This window comes from Mycteria americana, unplaced genomic scaffold (genome assembly GCF_035582795.1).
Source record: "Mycteria americana isolate JAX WOST 10 ecotype Jacksonville Zoo and Gardens unplaced genomic scaffold, USCA_MyAme_1.0 Scaffold_35, whole genome shotgun sequence".
In the NCBI taxonomy this organism is placed as follows: Eukaryota; Metazoa; Chordata; class Aves; order Ciconiiformes; family Ciconiidae; genus Mycteria; species Mycteria americana.
In genome coordinates, this window is record NW_027445623.1 from 2,079,710 (window position 1) to 2,096,482 (window position 16,773).

Here is a 16,773-nt window from a genome sequence, read left to right on the forward strand (position 1 = left end):
GGCGGGGCCGGTTTCCAGCCATTGCATCATCCGCCCGCGTGACTCACCCCAGGGCGCGCGGCCCGCCGGGGCCGCTCCTGCCCGGTGGGCGGTGGCGCGCACCTCCCCCCCCCCACTCCCATTGGCTCACGCCGCCCCATGCGTCACGGCGCGGTGGCCGCCGGTTGGCTGTAGCCGGCGCGAGCGTTGCGTCACGCGGGAACCCTTAAAAGGGGCGCGCGGGGCGGTGCAGCGGGAGCGGAGCGGAGCAGCGCGGGACGATGCGGACGAGGATGAGCGGGGGGCAGCGCTTAGGCCGGAGCCGCGAGGAGCCGGGGCCGCCCAGGAAGGTGCGCCGGGCAGTCGGCCCCGAGTGCGGCCGGGGCGGGGGAGGAGACAAAGACGTGCCGTCCGGTTCTGAGCAGGACGCTGGAGCTGCCGGGGAGCGGGGTCCCCGCAGGCTGCCCTTGCGGGAGGGTGGCCCTCGGGGCGCACCACCACCCCCCCCACCCCACCAAGCGCGGGGTAGGTGGGGCGTCTGCGGTTAGTACGTTGCGGCCCCTCCAAGCTGGCGGTACCCCCGGGAGTGGGGTGGGGGCTCCGAGTCCCTGGGGAACTCTCCACTCGCAGCGCGGTGGGGGGGGGGCGAAGTCTGACCCTGTCCCTCTTCATTCGCAGGCATCCAGAAGAAAGTGCGTCCTTGTCGATCACCACACCTGAGAACAGGTAAGGGGGGTGGCCGCCCCCCGCGGCTGCCGGGACCGGCCCCCCGCAGGGAACAATGCCCTGGAGCTGAGGGTCCTGGCCTGACTCATCCCCTTTTCTCACCACCCCCCACAGCCCCGCACTGGCCCGGAGGTGACAATGGCAGCTGAGGGGCTGCCTGCAGGGGGACCCACCGGTGCCCTGCCCGGCTGGGAGCTGGAAGCCTGGTACCAGGACCTGCAGGAGGTGCTGGCAGCAGCAGAGCCCAGTGGGCCCTCCCTCCCCTGGGGGGCTGAGCAGGTGAGCTGAGGGGCCAGCAACACCCCTGGTGGGTGAAACAGGGCAGGGGGGCACCTGTTACCTGGGGCTGGCTCCTCCTCTCTCCCTGCAGGCCGAGCTGGCTCCACTGTGGGGCACGGAGGGGGCTGGCAGTGGTCCAGAGGGCTCTGAGCTGGATGCTGCCCTGGCTGCTGAGCTACTGGAGCTGCTGGGGCCAGAGAGCACAGATGGCACAGAGCCAGCAGGACCACCGGGCTCAGCCTCCAGCAGGAGCTCCCCACCCCAGCTGGGCACAGAGGAGGATGAGGCAGGGACAGCTGGAGGGCGTGGAGTCAAGAGGAAGAGGTGCAGTGGCACGGCAGCAAGCAGGGAGCTGGCCAAGCGCCAGGAGCGGGCCAATGAGCAGCGGGTGTTGGAGCTGACGGCCCACAACGAGCAGCTTCGGGAAGAGATCCAGCAGCTCAGTGCAGAGGTGGAGCGCACACGGGCAGCCCTCATTGACCGCATTGTGAACCTGCACCAGGCTTAGGCACCACTGCTGCCCTACAGCCAGTGGGGCAAGGACTCTGCTGCCCCTGCGGACCTGGGGGCAGCCATGAACTGGAGGGGTACTGCCCTGCTGGCACAGACTGATGCTGTGGGGAGGGCACTGCTTCCATACACGATTGTATAGTTTTTTTGCATTTTATTACACATACATAACCACCAGCACAGCCCAGTCTGGTCTCTGGGTAGTACCAGGGCTGCTCCCCAGCACAGAGGAGCCAGGTGCTACTTCTTCCGCTTCCCCTTGGGCACAGGGACTTCAGGGCTTTTGCCCTCAGCTAGTGCCAGCTGCTTCTTCAGCTCCAGCAGCTTGGCCACCTCTGTGTCAACCTGGGCCTTCTCTGCCTTGTTGGCCTTCAGCTGCCGTACATGGTTGCCCTGGGGCAGGCAGGGGAGTGATAAGGGCTTGGGGATGGTAAGGGCAAGATGGGGACAGCCCCCCCCCCTACTCACCTGCTTGGCCACCTCTTCTGTCAGCTCATGGATCAGCTGGGGGTCACCTGGAGCCGTGAGGGTCACTGGGGCTGGAGTGGGTTCTGAGGCTGGAGGGGTCTGTTTGGCCTGTGGAAGGGCAGAAATGGGTCTAAGCCCTGGTCCCAGCCCCCAGGGGAAGAGCTCTGCGCCTGCCCACCCATGTGCCCTCATGCTGGAGAGGGGTGGGTTGCTGCAGCATCCCTGAGGCAGCACCAGGGAGTCACCTGGGGCTCTACAGCAAGGCATTCAGGCTGGGAAAGGAGAGACAGCAAGTGAGGAGGAACAGAAAGCAGAGGTGGAGAGGCTAGGAGGTGCTTGAGGTGAAGGAGCTGCAGGGGCACTGCAGCCCCCACTCACCTGCCCTCCCCTGAACTGCTTGCGGAGGGCTTCAACCTGGTCATTCTCCAGCTTCTGGAAAAGGGGGCTTACCTGAAACCAGGAAAAAGACGGGTCATCCCTGCAGGGCCAGCACCCCTCATCCCACCCATACACTGCCCGGAGGGGCACAGCCTGCCTTCCCCCCCACCACCACCTACGGTGCCCACACGATGCCCAGGGGGCAGGGTGCAGGTGAAGTCATGACTCAGGACGAAGCAGTGTGGGGGGATGCAGAGCTGCCCCTGGATGGCCGAGCTGACGCTGGGCATGTAGGGCTGTAACAGGACGGCCAGCATGGAAGCCATGTTCACTGCCACACCAGTCACCGTGCCTGCGTGCTGCCTGCAGGGCAGGAAACTCTCCATCAATGCCAGCTCCCAGCCCTGCCCCCTGCCCATCCCCCCATTTCTCCCTACCTGTCCTTTTCATTCCCCTTGATCCGCTTCCAGGGCTCGTTCACCTGGATGTACTGATTGCCATGGCGAGAAATGCTAAGGATACACCTCAGGGCATCGCGGATGCTGGGAGGTTAGAGGGGGGCTGAGCACCTGCTGTAGGTCAGGTCTTTGCCCTCCCACTCTCACAACAACTCAGCCCTGCTCCAGCCCCAGGGTTTCAGCTACCCACCGGACTTTCTCCAGCAGCTGGTGGTACTGGCGCAGCTCCAGGGTGACACGGGCCAAGAGCCGCTTGTCATCTGGTGTCAGGACCATGTTGGGGACGGTGCCACCAAAGAACTTGCATACGAACATGCCAGCTCTAGGGACAGAGGTGGAGCAGGCATGAGTACAGCTTGGGGACAGAGGCAGCCCCTGCCACTGCCAGGGTGTCCCAGAACCTGTTGATGAAGTTGCCCAGGTTGTTCAGCAGCTCTGAGTTGTTCTTGAGCATGAGGTCGCTCCAGGAGAAGGCACTGTCCTGCCCTTCGGGCCGCAGGTACAGCAGGTAGAAGCGCCAGATGTCCGCAGGGATGCCTGTGTCCTTGGCCATGTCCCCAAACACTCCCACACCCCGGCTCTTGGAAAACTTCCCGTCCTCATAGTTCAGGTACTCTGGGAAGGGCAGGACACCCCACCATGGGGCCCAAGCATGGATCTAGCCCTCTCCCAGGCAGGGAACAGCCCCACAACACAGGGAGACACTGTCAAAGTGCTCATAGGCTCACGCTGAGCTCAAAGGGGCTTCCAAGTCAAGGAGGGCAAATGCAGCTTTGTGCCCACGTGGGACAGACTCGACTGTTCCCAGTACTGAGGGAGAGTGGGGAAGTGTGGAGACCCCCTGACCCCTAGTGACCCCCCCAGTACCTGTAGCAATGAGGTGGTTCACCAGGGTGTAGTTGTCATCAGCACCCAGGAGCGAGCAGGGGAATATGACGCTGTGGAATGGGACGTTGTCCTTGGCCATGAAGTTGTAGAGCTCAACCTGACGGGTAGCAGGGGGAGGTGGGGGGAGACATCAGTGGACCCTGGCATCCAGCTCTCTCCCTACCTCCACCCTGCAGCAGCACCAGGCTCCTACCTGCTGTGGGTTCTTCCACCACCTCTCCCACTGGTCGGTGTAGTTAGCCGTAATGGACAAGTAGCCAATGGGAGCATCAAACCACACATAAAAAACCTGGGGGGAGAGTGATACACGAGCAGGGGACTCCCAGGCAGGGCACCTGGGGACAGACGCTGCAACTGAGAGGCCAGGTGGGACCCACCTTGTCACGGAAGCCATCAAGGGGCACAGGCGTGCCCCACTTCAGGTCACGGGTGATACAGCGGGGTTTGAGCCCATCCCGGATCCAGGAGCGAGTGATGTAGCGAGCGTTTGCCGTCCAGTCCCCTGTGCCCCAAGACTGCTCCAGCCAGGGCTCCAGCCGCTCCTCCAGCTGTGGGGGAAGACATGGGGATGGTCAGTGGTATCAGGGGGTGCCGCATCCCCTCCCCACTCCACCAGGGATGAAGCTCACCTTGGGTAGATCCAGGAAGAGGTGCTGGGTGGGTTTCACCACAGGGACGCCCCTACAGAGCTTGCACTGTGGATTCTGTCAGGAGGAAAAACATGGGTTAGAGGGAGCCCAGGACAAGGCCGAGGGTCCCAGGTCGGGGGGGTGGGGGGGGTGGGGTGGTCCCCAGAGGGATCCTGTCCCACCTTCAGCTCCACAGCATTGATGAGTTTGCCACATTTGTCACACTGGTCCCCTCGGGCCTCCTCGTAGCTGCAGAAGGGGCAGGTGCCCTCCACAAAGCGGTCAGCCAGGAACCGCTGGCAGTCCTCACATCGCAGCTGCTCCACAGTGTCTTGCAGCAGGAAACCACGGTCCAGCAGGCGCTGGAAGATGTCCTGGGCAATCCTGGGACAGGAGAGGAAGAGGAGGGGGGCAGCCCCCATCAGCCAGGGAACCCTGAAGAGCCATAGAGCACCCTCAGCCAGGCATGCTGGGGTTCCCCCCAACACCAGTCCCTCCATGTGAGCCCTTGGGGGACGCAGCTGCTCACATGGTCTGGTATGGCGTGGTAGTGCGGCCAAAGTAGTCGAAGGAGATGTCGAACCAGCGGTAGATGTCAGCGTGGATGGCGTTGTACTTGTTGCAGATCTCCTGAGGCGTCAGCCCCTCTTCCACTGCCTTGGTCTCAGTGGCTGTGCCGTACTCATCCGTGCCGCACACGTACAGTGTGTTCCAGTTCCGCAGGCGGCAGTACCTGCAGGCAGGAGCCTGTGACACCCATGCAGGTGTTGGGGGCAGTACAGCCCCCCACGATGATCCCCAGGCCCCAGGGAGCTTTCCCGCAGCCAGGTCTCACCTGGCAAAGGTGTCAGCACTGAGGACGCAGCCAATGATGTTGCCAAGGTGGGGCACGTTGTTCACGTAGGGCAGAGCGCTGGTGATCAGGACATTCCTCATGCCCTCCACGGGCAGCCTAGCATGGACAGGGGCAGTCAGAGCAGGCACAAAGAGCAACAGGGCCACCCCACCCCAGAACAATGTGGCATCAGCATGGGAGCCCCTGCCAGGCCCCTCAGAGGTCTGGGACAGCCAGCCCTCAGGTCATCCTGGGACTCACACAGGTTTCTGAGGCTGCCAGGGCTTGGGCAGTGCCGCAGCACCACGGGCCCAGGCGTCCGCAGCAGCTGTGATTTCCTCCTCTGTCAGGGCACGCTCAGAACCTTCTTCCTCCTGCGGGGAAGGTGGGTCCCAGTGAGGGTCTGTGTGCCTGTCACCACCAGCCCCACGGGGGCCCATCCCTGGCCAGGGCTGAGCAGGGGACAGGGCTGCACCTCGGGCTCATTACTGGTGGCTCTCTCCATAGCCAGGCAGGGTGGAGGCTGCTTCTGCAGGTAGGACTTGAACTCCAGCAGCGCCTTGGGCATCAGAACGGAGTCGGCAGCTTTCCTGCAGGCCTCCGAGAGCGTCATGCTCTGGAACCAGGTCCTCAGCGCCTGCATCTCACCTTGGTGGGGGGGAGAGAGAGAGCAGCATGATTCTTACAGCCATAGGAACACAAGAATGCTCCCACTTGGCACCCCTGTTTCACTCTTACTTGGCAGGCTGGTCTCATCCTGGAGGACAGGGAACAAGGTACCCCACACAACCACATCAGCCACTGACTTGGCGTCCTGGGCCAGAGAAGCAGAGTCAGGCCTTGAGGCAGCCCCAAGCCAGGCTCAGGGCTCTGCCTCAGGGCAGGCAGCAGCGAGCTCAGCTCTCCAGGGAGAAAGGCCCACCCCCCCCCAGTGGTCTCCCCCAGGAAGCGGGGCTCCCTCCACCCCGTGGTCCCACTCACCCCAGCAAGGTAGGCAGTGCCTCTCCTGGACAAGTTCTGCTCTATGTGGGCCAGCAGCTTCCCCAGGGCCTCCACTGCCTCCAGCCCCTTCTTGCCGTGCACCAGCTGAGCGTACAGGGCAGCTGAGGCAGCCGGCTGGGAGCAGACAGGGACAGAAGGGGTCAGGTAGGCTGGTCTCGGTGGCGGAGCAGGGGGGAAGCCGCCATACCCCTAGGGCACCCACCTGCAGCTCAGTGGCCTCCCACTCCAGCCACTGGTTGGTGAGGTCGGTGGGCTCCTCCCCGCGGGCCAGGAAGAAGAACCTGGGGGGGTTTGAGGAGGGGGGGAGCTGGAGGCTGCGGGGCCGCGCCGCCCCCTCCCCCCCGCCTCGGTACTCGGTACTCACTGGCAGATGGCGTTGGGGGAGAAGAGGACAGTGCCGCTGTCCAGCTCCAGAGCGGGCACCCACGTTGGGCTCAGCTGGGCGAGGGGCCGCTCTGCAGGGGGGAGCAGGCCCGGCGGCCCCTGCTGAGGGGCGGGGATCACCGGGGTCGGTGCTACCGGCTCCCTCCCGGGGAGGGGAGCAGCCACCGCCGCGGCGGTCTCACCTAAGGGGCCGCCCCAGACGAGCCGCACTGGGGCGGCGGCAGCCCCGGCAGCCGCCAGCACCTTCAGCGCGGCGGGGCCGCCCGCCGCCACCCGCAGCCGCATCGTCGCGCGCTGATGCAACGGGGCCGCGCGCGGGGCACGCCGGGACCGGGCGACCCGCCGCCGCACTACAGCCCCCATAGTGCCCCGCGCGGCGACGGCCGCCCCCCCAACTCTCGCGAGAGCGCCGGCCGCGCGGTCGCCATGGCGACACGGGAGCCGGCCCGCCGGGGTTGCCATGGCCACCGGGCGGGGCCGCCACCGCCCGCAGCATCCTCCGCTCCCGCCACGGAATGGGGCCGTGGTGTCACGGGACGGCGCTGAGGCGTCACGGCACGGTGCCGAAGCTGCCCGCAGCACAGCGCTCCACGTCACACGATCCCCCTCACGACTCCCCTGTGCCGTGCCCCCCCCCCCCCGCCCTCGGACGCGGACCCAGAGGCGGACCGGGGCGCCCCCCCTTCCCTCCCCGCGCTGCTTCCCGGGGCCGCAGGCGGGGACCCAGGCGTCCTGGCCCCCGGTCCCGGAACACCCCGAACTCCGCCCGCCCGCAGCCCCCCGCCCCCCCCGCGGGACCCCGGCGCCCGAGTGCCCGCTCCCACTTTCCCACCGGGACGCTCTCCCTTCCCGCCCCAGGAGCCGGGAGGACCCCGCCGCTCCCCGTCCCGCCCCGCAGCGGGGCGAGGACCCAGGCGTCCCGTCTCGTCTTGTCACATGGCCCGGGGAGGTGTCCCCGCTGCTGCCGCTACAGGCGGGCCTGACCTGCCTCCCCCGCAGGACCAGGTGGGTGGGAGACACCGTGGGGTCCCGCCGGGGGGGTCGCTTGCCCGGACCGGGGGTCCGTGCAGGCACAGCCTGGCGAGCGGCGAGCGCCATCCCCCAGCCCCCCCAGCCGGTTCCCCGGGCCCCCCGCCCCGGTGCCCCAGGAACCGGTGGGGCAGAAAGAGCGAAGGGAAGCAGGAGCGGGTGTCGGGAACGGAGTGGGACACAACCGGGTGGGGGTCCTCCCCCGGGGCAAAGCTGATTTGCCCCCCCGGGGCAGTGCAGTTACCCCAATTGCCCTGCCTTCCCCCCCCTCCCTGACCCCTCCTGGCAGCACAGCGTGGGCAGAGCCAAAAGGTGCTTGGGGTCGAGCAGGGCCACAGGCTCTAATCCCCGCACGCCGTGGGTGCTTGGCTGGCTGGGTGTGGACAGGACACCAGGATCCTCTGCCTACACCCCATGGCAGCCCCCACCACCTCTCTGTCCTGGCATCAGGTGCTGCCCACCACAGTGGTGCCCCAAGAATGGTGAGTGTATCTCCAGCTGGGGGGGCAGGCTTAGGGGCTGTAAGGCCATGGAGCTGGGGGGGGCTGAATATCTGGGAGCCTAGGGCTGTGGGACTGGGGACCAGGGAATATGGGGCGGGGGGCTGGGGGGGGCTTGGGACACGGACCAAGGGACTGGGAGCCACAGGACAGGCCTGTGGGATGGGGACCAGGGGCTGGGAGGGCTGCAGGGCCATGGGATGAGGACCGGGGGACTGGAGGCCATGGGGCCATGGAGCTGAGGCCCCCCGGCACCACCCCCCACCCCCACACCGTGTGGCGCGAGGAAGCCGCAGCCTTGCTGCTTCCTGCTGCAGCAGCTGCTCGGTTTCCTGCAGGTCCCTGAGCCCTGGCCGCCCCAGCATACCCAGTCCCTCTGGTCCCGCCGGTCCCCCAGTCCCCCCTACCCTGGGGCCAGGCATTGGCTCCCCCAGCACCAGGAACTGGGGCAGCACATGGTCCCTCCACTGCTTGTGGACAGGATTGCTGTGGGGCATTGCTGTGGTTGGGGGGAAGTCCATGGCCATGGGGCACAGCCTGGCCAGGGGGCATTGCCATGGTCATGGGGCACAGCCTGGCTGTAGGGCACATCCTGGACATGGGACACATGGTTGTGAGGCACAGCGTGGCCATGGGACACAGCCTGGCCATGGGGCACAACATTGTCTGGTGAGTCCTGGCCCTGCAGGCAGGGTCCCTGCTGCCACTCATAGCACCACTGCTCAGCCCCATTCCACCACAGCCTGGGGCCATGCCAGCCAAGGGGCATAGGGCACATCCGCCCTGACTCCTAGTTCTGTGCCCTGCAGATGGCGAGGGCAAGGCTGTAGTGTGCCCTGGCGCCCTGAGTGGGTTGAGGATGCTGGCAGGGCGATGGCGGCTGGAGGGGCGGCGGTGGCGGCGTGCTGAGCAAGCTGTGGTGCTCCGTGCCCTCTACAACTACACATACCGTGCTGAGGATGGGCGACATGTGGCCATGGCTGCTGGCGAGCAGTTCCTGCTGCTCCACAAAGCCAACGAGGACTGGTGGCAGGTGAGACGGGCCAGTGAGCCCCGCTGGGCTCGGCCCTTCTTCGTCCCTGCTACCTATGTGGCCGAGCTGGACCCTGGTGACACCGGGAGACAGAGCACGCTGCCCAGCCAGCCTGTGGGCACGGGTGAGTGGGGCAGGGGGCATAGGGCTGGGGCTATGGGGCAAGGAGACACAGGATGGCAGGACACCAGGAGAATGGAGCCATGGGGCACTGAGGTGGGAGCAAAGGGTTGGGGGCATTAGGGGCACAGGATGAGGGGACACTTGGAATACAGGGCCAGGGGGACACACCACTGGGAGTCCCGGGCTGTGGGTCTGGGTACACAAGGCTGGGGGAAGATTGGGGCTGGGGGCATGAAGGGCGCAGGATAAGGGGGCACTGGGGGGATAACGCTGGAGGACCTATTGAGGGCACAGAGCTGGGAGACACCTGTGAAGGACGATGGGAGCCAAAGGGCAGGAGGTGGAAGGGGCACAGGGCTGCAGGCACTGGGAGACACTGGGGACATGGGGCTGGGCATACCAGAGGCAGGGGGACACTGAGGAAAACAGGGTTGGGGCCCAGGGGTGGGGTCTCTGCCCCCCACCTGCAAACCGGAGCATCATTTTGGGTTGGTGGGTACTGTCCTGTCTTCCCCCAGGCCTGCCACGGCAGTACCGCTCACTGGAGGACCTGTGTGGCCCACCCCAGCCCCCCCCCCAGGAGGCCAGGCTGACCCCCACCTGCCCCGTGGGCCGCTGCATCAGCACCAGCCAGCTGGCAGAGAGGGCCCTGCCTGCCCCCCCCCCAGCCCTGCCACGGTGCCAGTCCCAGGGCACTGGGGTGAGTGGGGGCCAGGTGGCCCCCAGAGGACACCCTGTGACCCCAGCCCTGTTGCCCCTGCAGCCTTGCTGGTGCTCCCTATCCATGCATACCCCCCAGTCTTTGCACCCTCCTTCCCTCAACCCACACCCTGTGTCTCCAACCTGCATCCCCTCCCTCCAGCCCCTGCACCCCCAGCCTCGCCCACCTGTGCCCCAACCCCGCCCCCCTGCATCGCCTATGTGCAACCCCTGCACCCCGCAACCTCACCTCCTGCATCGCCTACCTGTACTCCTCGCACCCCCAATCTCACCTCCTGCATTGCCCAACTGCACCCCCAGCCTCACCCACCTGCGCCCCAACCCCGCCCCCCTGCATCGCCTACCTGCACCCCCAACCGCGCCCCCCTGCTTTGCCTGCCTTCACCCCCTGCACCCCCCAACTTCGCACCCCTGCTCCACTCCCTACACACCCCCACCCCCCTGCACCCCAGCACCCTCCAACCCCGCCCTCGCTGCCGCTGCTTCCTCGTCGCCGTGGGGCAACGGAGGAAGTGAGGGGGGCGGGGGGGGGGGGGGCCGGCCGCCCGCAGCGGGGTCGCGGGGGGACCGAGGGGGGCTGGTGCTGCGCGACCGCGGGCGGCAGGTGGGAGCGGGGCGCCGGGTCCGGTCCGGGGGAGCACCGTGGGGGGCCGCGGCTGCCGGAGGGGCCGGGGGGGGTCAGCAAACGGCTCCGGGGAAGCGATTGCAAAACTGTGATCCGGGCTGGGCAGGGCGCTGGGGGAATGCGGGGGGCTGGGGGCAGGGCAAGGGGGCACTGCTGGGGGCAGTGGGGGGGTAGGGCAAGGGGGCATTGCTGGGGTCTGGGGGGGGACTGGGGGGCAGGGCAAGGAGGCACTGCTGAGGTGGCTGTGGGGCAGGGCAGGGGGATACTGCTGGGGAGGGAGCTGGGGGCAGGGCAAGGGGGCACTGGTGGAGTCTGGGGGGGCAGGCCAAGGGGACACTGCTGGGGGCACGGCTGGGGCTGGGCAGGGGATGAGTCTGGGGGCAGGGCATAGGAGGCACAGCATGGGGCTGGGGGTACGTTATGGGCATTGTCCATCTGTGTCCCCCCCCCAGTTTAGGATCTGTCCTCCCAGGTGCCCGCCCTGGGAGCCACCATGATCTACTGCAACCTTGAGGAGCTGCAGCGGGTGGGGGGACAGGCTGAGCCCCCTGTGCCGGCTGGGCCCCCCCTTCAGGTTTTGGGGGCTTGGGAGCGTCACCTGGACCCCAGCACCGGTCGCTGCTTCTTCTACAACCCCCAGACGGGCACGACCTCCTGGAAACCCCCCCGGCGGCACCGGGAGGTGGTGAGCACGGAGGGCAGCAGGGGGGAGTAATGGGGCCCTGCCAGCCTCCCTGCCAGCTGGGTCTACACACCCCCATCCCTCCCTGCCCCCCCATGTCCTCCCACTTCCCCACCAGCATCCCTCCCACTGTCCCCCATACTCCCCATGCACCCCCATGTGTCCCCACCGATGCCCATGCATCATGGCCCTGTGTCCCATAATGTGCACTATATCCTCCTCATGCCCCCCCCCCCCTTTTGCCCCCCACAGTGGACCCCTTGACTCCTCGATTCTCCCAAATTACCCCCCCAATATCTTCCCTCCCACCCCCTCCATGTGGTCCCACCACTGCCCCCTCTGACTCCCCCAGTGCCCTCCAGGTCCCCCTCAGTGCACCCCCCTTGTCCCTGGCACAGCCCTGCTGGGCTGCTGGCAATTAGTGCCAGCATTAATTGCTGTGGGGGGCCCAGTCCTGGGGGTCCTGGCCATGCCATCCCCTGAGGCTGATCCATGTCCCCTGTGTCCCTTGCAGGGCCTGACCCCCCCTGCTGAGCCCCCCAGGACCACGGCACGCTGGAGCTCCAGGGATGCCGGGATCCCCTGTGGCACCGTGAGCTGGGGGACGGGGGGGGGGGGGGCAGAGGCACAGGGAGGGGGCAGGGTGGGAGGGAGCTGGAGAGGAGGGAGGATGGGGGGCACTGAGTGGCACAGGAGGTGGTCAAGGCATGGATGGATAACAGGGGGCACTGGGAAAGATATGGGGGGGCACCAGGGAGGGCCCAGGCTGTGCCTCCCACACTGTCGCCCCACTGCAGGTGAGCCACAGCCAGACCCTTGCCCACCACAGCCTGGAGGACAGGGCAGCCACCCCCCAGCCCTCCCTGGCCCTGGCCCAGCCCGCACCCTGTGCCCCCACCCTGCCCACTGTGAGTTACCCCAGGGCCGGGCGGTGCTGGAGGGGGCCGAGGGGCACTGGGAGGGCCAGGGGCAGCACTGACCCTGTCCTTGCAGGAGGTGCAGAAGGCCGGGCAGCTCAACAGGACCAAGATCGCTGAGGGGGGAAGGAAGCTCAGGTGGGGGCCGGGGTGGGGCCGGGGCTGTGCCAGGCTGGGGCCCTGGGGGGGTGTTCTGTTGCAGGGGGCTGTGCCAGGTTGGGTTCCCCGGGGGGGCTTCTGTTGCAGGGGGCTGTGCCAGTCTGGGTTCCTGGGGGGGGCAGGTGCTGGTGCAGGGGGCTGTGCCAGGCTGGGGTCCCGGGGAGGTGGGTGCTGGTGCAGGGGGCTGTGCCAGGCTGGGGTCCCGGGGGGGCGGGTGCTGGTGCAGGGGGCTGTGCCAGGCTGGGGTCCCGGGGGGGTGGGTGCTGGTGCAGGGGGCTGTGCCAGGTTTGGGGAGGTCCATATTGAAGCAGGGGGTCTCTGCCAGTCTGGGGGTCCCTGCCAGGTTTGGGGGGTGTCCCCACTTGAGCAGAGGGTTTCTGCCAAGCTGAGGGGGCCATGCCAGCCTTGGGGGGGGGAGTTTATGCCAGGGAGACTGTGCCAGCTGGGGGAGGGCATTCCAGCCTGTGGGGGCCATGCCAACCTCGCCCATGGCTCTTCACAGCTGAGGGGCTCTTCACAGCTGAGACCCCAGACAAGTGATGTCCCTGGCACACAAAGGCACTTTTGGCTGTGCCAGGCTGGGGGTGAGGGGGTGGATCTGGGGTGCTGCCATTGCCCAAATGGTGCCTGGGGCCTGTGTGGGGCTCTGCTGCGGTTCGGGGCACCCAAGCCTGCGCCCAGCCCTGTCTGGAGAGGGGTTGCGGGTGCCCCTCACCTGCTGCCTCCAGGAAGAGCTGGGGGGTCTCCTGGGTGGTGCTGGCCGGGAACAGCCTCATCTTCTACAAGGAGCCCAAGGGGCCGGCACCCACTGCCTGGGTGAGTGGGGGGCACAGGGGTGGGCTGGGACAGTGGGGGAGTGCCAGAGCGTTGGGAGGTATGGGGGGACATTGGGGCAGTGGGGGGAGAGGGCTGTGGAGGAATACAGGGTGCTGTGGAGACACAAGGGGGGCACTGAAGGGGACACCCATGACACTCGGTGCCCCCTCAGTGCCCTGCCAGCAGCCGCCCCGAGAGCAGCGTGGACTTGCGGGGGGCTGCCCTGGAGTGGGCCCGTGACCTCTCCAGCAAGAAGAACGTCATCCATGTGAGTAGGGTGGGACCCCAGGCTGGGGATGTGGGGATGCCTCAACTGCACAGCCCAGGGGACGTGGGGCTCTGCGTAACAGTACGGGTATCACAAGGATCCCCTAAATACAGCCCGTGGAGAAGGGGACCCCGCAGCCGAGCATGTATGGAACTCTAAAAATGGGACAAAGGGGTGCCACTTGTATGCTCCCCTGGGGCATGGGGGTGTAGGGACCCCTATTGGGCTAGGGACACTCCCAGAGCCCCCCACTGGGGGGGGAGCAGGGCACCCCTGGAGTGCCTGGGTCCTCCTGGCCCCTATAGGGGTCCCTGGGGGTCCCTGTCCCCTCACCCATCCTTCTCCCCCCCCCCCCCCCCCCCCCCCCCCAGCTCCGCACTGTGACGGGTAACGAGTTCCTGCTGCAGTCAGACCAAGAGGCCACCATCCAGCAGTGGGCCCGGGCCATCCGGGGGGTCATCCACCGTCTGGTGAGTGCCTGGAAGTGGGGCACAGGTTGCCCCATGGCTACTCCCAGCCCTGTTGGCATCCCCAACTGGCCCTGTCCACCACCACTCCCTCCCGCCAGGACCTGGAGAACCCTGTGGACGTTCCTGTGGGGTGGCTGCACCAGGGACACATTGGGGACCCGGTGGAGCTCAGCGGGGATGAGGATGAGGCACTGCGGGTCACTGAGGGGGCCGGGCCTCCAGGTAGAGTTGGGGGGCGAGCAGTGGAAGCAGTCCTCAGGGCTGGCGTGACTGTGACTGCACTCTGGGCCCACTGTGCCCCCAGGTGCTCCCCACACCCCTGACGCCTCGGAGAAGAAACGGGTGAAGAGCAAGCTGAAGCGCTTCATCGTCAAGCGGCCCCCGCTCCAGAGCCTGCAGGAGAAGGGGCTCATTCGAGGTGTGGCTCCCCAGCTGTGGGACCTGCCCCCAAGTCCCACCATGCGCTCGGGACCCCCCCAAACCCTCCCACATCCTCCCTTTGCCCCCAAAGTGGGAGAGGAAGAGCCTGAGTGCTCCATTGAGCCTTGACTGCTTGTCCCCAGTGGGTCCCAGTGCCCCCTGCCCCGCCCAGTGTTCCTGCCCTGAGTCCTTGTGCACCCATTGGTCCCAGTGTACCTCCCAAGTCCCAGCATCCCCTCCTGGTCCCTGTCCCCCCCTGACCACAGTGTCTGTCCTCCCCCCCCAGTCCCAGAATCCCCCCCCTCAGACCCTGTGCACCCACTGATCCCAGTGTCTCCCTCCAGTCCAGCGTATGTTCTTGGTCCCAGTGTCCTCTCCCAGTCCTGGTGTCCCTCCCTCACCACTGCCCTCCTGGGTCCCCAGCATTCCCTCCTCGTCCCTGTATCCCCACCCCCAGGTCCCATTTGCCCCCCGCTGAGTCCCAGTGCTCCCCCATCCCAGTTTGCCCCAGTGCTGCCCTCTCCCAGACCAGGTGTTTGGGTGCCGCCTGGACGCCCTGTGCCAGCGGGAGAACACTACTGTGCCCCGCTTCGTCCGGCTCTGCGTGGAGGCTGTCGAGGAGAGAGGTAGGGTCCTCCCAGCCGGCATGGCTCCCTCAGCTGGCATGGACTTCCCCCACCATGTCTCACCCCCCTCATTGTCCCCAGGCCTTGACGTTGATGGGATCTACCGGGTCAACGGGAACCTGTCTGTGATCCAGAAGCTGCGTTTTGCTGTGGACCGGGGTGAGGGAACCAGGGGGGCACAGGATGGGGGTGCTGGGGAGGGGATAGGAGAACTGTGTTGGAGCGCATGTCCAGGGATGGAGGAAGGCGGCTTCTCCCCCCATGAACCCTCCTTCATCCCCACAGAGCGAGCCGTGACCTCGGACGGGCGCTATGTCTTCCCCGAGCAGCTGTGCCAAGGTCAGCTGGGGCGGCTGGGGAAGGGGTAGCCTTGGCGGTGCTGGGGCTTTGGGGTTTCAGGCGCAAGCTGACTTCCCCCTTTCCTCCCAGAGGAGCGGCTCAGCCTGGCAGACCCCGAGTGGAGCGATGTCCACGTGGTGACCGGCGCCCTCAAGCTCTTCTTCCGGGAGCTGCCCGAGCCCCTAGTGCCCTACGGGCTCTTTGACCCCTTCATTGAAGCTATCAGTAAGTGCCGCCCTGTAGTGCTCCCCATGGGTGTCCCCAGGATATGGGTGCTGGGAGGGGCCACTATGACCGCTGTGGCTTCCTCCCAGAGCTGCCAGACCCCCAGGAGCAGGTGGAGCGGGTGGCTGAGCTGGTGCAGAGCCTGCCCCCCGCCAACTATGCCACCCTGCGCTACCTCTTGGCTCACCTCTGCCGGTAAGGGGAGGGCCGCTCCTGGGCTGGGGGTGGCTGTGAGGTGGGGTTAGAGCTGCTCCACAGATGGATGGGCTATGGGGTATTATGGGGTAGTTGGGGGGGGCATCAGGTGGCCCTGGTATGCCGGGGGGGGACGACGGGGGGACAGGATTAGGGCCTGCCAGAGTGATGGAGCCCTGGCATATGGACTCCCTGGGGTGATGGAGGAAGGACCAGTGTTGGATGTGGTGCATGGGACTGCCCCAACCCTGTACAAACCCAGCGTGATGCAGGGAGGACCAGGGCTGGATGGGATGCATGGGACCACCCCCCAACCCTGCGCATCCCCAGGGTGATGGAGCGGGTAGATGTCAACCGCATGACACGCCAGAACATCGGCATCGTGTTTGGGCCGACGCTGCTGCGGCCGGAGCGGGAGCCGGGCAGCCTGGCAGCAGGCATGGCTCACCAGAACCAGGCCGTGGAGCTGCTACTGGCACACTTTGACCGCATCTTCCCCACACCCCCCTGAGCCTGGCCCCCCCCGCCAAATCAGGCATGGGTTCTCTGGCTGCCAGTGCCCCTTCCTACCCCCCCCAGTCCTCCCTGCCCCATGTACGTTCGATTCTGCAGTGGACAGGCACCTTCCCCGGGACCGCCAGCACCTCCTGCTCTGACCAGGGCTGGGGGGGGGCAGTCTGTGGCACCGAGAGCCACCCACCTCCCACCGCCTCCCCAGAGAATGTTGTCATCCAGGCATATGGCAGCCCCCAAATGCCCTTCACCCTACCCCCTGCTATGCCCTGTACACCTCCCCAAGGTCATTACAGTGCTGATTTATTTCCGCTGTTCATTAAATACATATCCGTCGCCATCAGACACCCTGCCCCCAGGAAAGGCCCGCAGCTCTGCTGGCACAGCCAGTGCCAGGGCAGGATCTGGCCATACCACGGCTGGGGGTCTCTCTGGGGTGTGCCCTGGGGTGCCTGAACCCTGCTGCAGCCACCACCAGCCCCTGCGGACCCGAGGGTGGCTGGCACCACCAGGACTCTTGCCTGCAGGATGCAACAGTCAGTGGATATGGGAGTTGTCATGGCACCCCGTCAGGGTC

General features: G+C 66.7%; 3 protein-coding genes across 7 annotated transcripts; 2 read left to right on the plus strand and 1 right to left on the minus strand.

Annotated features, from left to right (window-relative positions):
- Positions 1-171: 171 nt before the first annotated feature.
- DDIT3 (DNA damage inducible transcript 3) lies at positions 172-1,671 on the plus strand. The gene is made up of 4 exons (XM_075489727.1): positions 172-329; positions 658-705; positions 820-984; positions 1,076-1,671. The coding sequence occupies exons 3-4, from the start codon at positions 844-846 to the stop codon at positions 1,490-1,492; spliced, it is 558 nt and encodes a 185-aa protein (XP_075345842.1). The 5' UTR covers positions 172-329; positions 658-705; positions 820-843; the 3' UTR covers positions 1,493-1,671.
- Positions 1,672-1,707: 36 nt separating this feature from the next.
- On the minus strand, positions 1,708-6,857 carry MARS1 (methionyl-tRNA synthetase 1). 5 transcript variants are annotated; one of them, XM_075489718.1, is made up of 21 exons: positions 6,517-6,857; positions 6,355-6,433; positions 6,132-6,236; positions 5,889-5,964; positions 5,626-5,798; positions 5,412-5,524; positions 5,151-5,267; positions 4,845-5,048; positions 4,498-4,699; positions 4,316-4,390; positions 4,064-4,234; positions 3,880-3,975; positions 3,666-3,783; positions 3,200-3,413; positions 2,989-3,120; positions 2,778-2,882; positions 2,520-2,703; positions 2,341-2,412; positions 2,208-2,234; positions 1,963-2,070; positions 1,708-1,914 (listed from the first exon to the last, which is right to left on the minus strand). In XM_075489718.1, exons 1-21 carry the CDS (start codon positions 6,819-6,821, stop codon positions 1,735-1,737), a joined length of 2,856 nt encoding a protein of 951 aa, XP_075345833.1. In that variant the 5' UTR covers positions 6,822-6,857; the 3' UTR covers positions 1,708-1,734. The 5 variants fall into 5 exon arrangements, with proteins under 5 accessions (XP_075345833.1, XP_075345831.1, XP_075345834.1 ...); XM_075489716.1 differs by having other exon boundaries at positions 6,132-6,266; XM_075489719.1 differs by lacking the exon at positions 2,208-2,234 and having other exon boundaries at positions 1,708-1,887; positions 6,132-6,266.
- Positions 6,858-7,931: 1,074 nt separating this feature from the next.
- ARHGAP9 (Rho GTPase activating protein 9) lies at positions 7,932-16,443 on the plus strand. The gene is made up of 17 exons (XM_075489729.1): positions 7,932-8,047; positions 8,875-9,222; positions 9,740-9,921; positions 11,039-11,251; positions 11,763-11,840; positions 12,242-12,303; positions 13,053-13,140; positions 13,313-13,408; positions 13,780-13,878; positions 13,977-14,100; positions 14,183-14,296; positions 14,826-14,924; positions 15,006-15,083; positions 15,210-15,263; positions 15,354-15,488; positions 15,578-15,683; positions 16,014-16,443. The coding sequence occupies exons 2-17, from the start codon at positions 8,925-8,927 to the stop codon at positions 16,192-16,194; spliced, it is 2,007 nt and encodes a 668-aa protein (XP_075345844.1). The 5' UTR covers positions 7,932-8,047; positions 8,875-8,924; the 3' UTR covers positions 16,195-16,443.
- The last annotated feature ends 330 nt before the right edge of the window (positions 16,444-16,773 follow it).

What these genes read in the sequence shown, in the direction of transcription:
- ARHGAP9 (XM_075489729.1), top strand. Translation starts at nt 8,925, where the DNA reads ATGCTGGCAGGGCGATGGCGGCTGGAGGGGCGGCGGTGGCGGCGTGCT. An exon ending in CAGCCAGCCTGTGGGCACGG is followed by an intron (nt 9,223 to 9,739) that starts GTGAGTGGGGCA and finishes GTCTTCCCCCAG; the next exon opens with GCCTGCCACGGCAGTACCGC. An exon ending in GCGTTTTGCTGTGGACCGGG is followed by an intron (nt 15,084 to 15,209) that starts GTGAGGGAACCA and finishes TCATCCCCACAG; the next exon opens with AGCGAGCCGTGACCTCGGAC.
- DDIT3 (XM_075489727.1), top strand. Translation starts at nt 844, where the DNA reads ATGGCAGCTGAGGGGCTGCCTGCAGGGGGACCCACCGGTGCCCTGCCC. An exon ending in TCCCCTGGGGGGCTGAGCAG is followed by an intron (nt 985 to 1,075) that starts GTGAGCTGAGGG and finishes CTCTCCCTGCAG; the next exon opens with GCCGAGCTGGCTCCACTGTG.
- MARS1 (XM_075489716.1), bottom strand. Translation starts at nt 6,821, where the DNA reads ATGCGGCTGCGGGTGGCGGCGGGCGGCCCCGCCGCGCTGAAGGTGCTG. An exon ending in ACCACGCCATACCAGACCAT is followed by an intron (nt 4,700 to 4,844) that starts GTGAGCAGCTGC and finishes CTCCTGTCCCAG; the next exon opens with GATTGCCCAGGACATCTTCC. An exon ending in GCCTTGCTGTAGAGCCCCAG is followed by an intron (nt 2,071 to 2,207) that starts GTGACTCCCTGG and finishes GCCCTTCCACAG; the next exon opens with GCCAAACAGACCCCTCCAGC.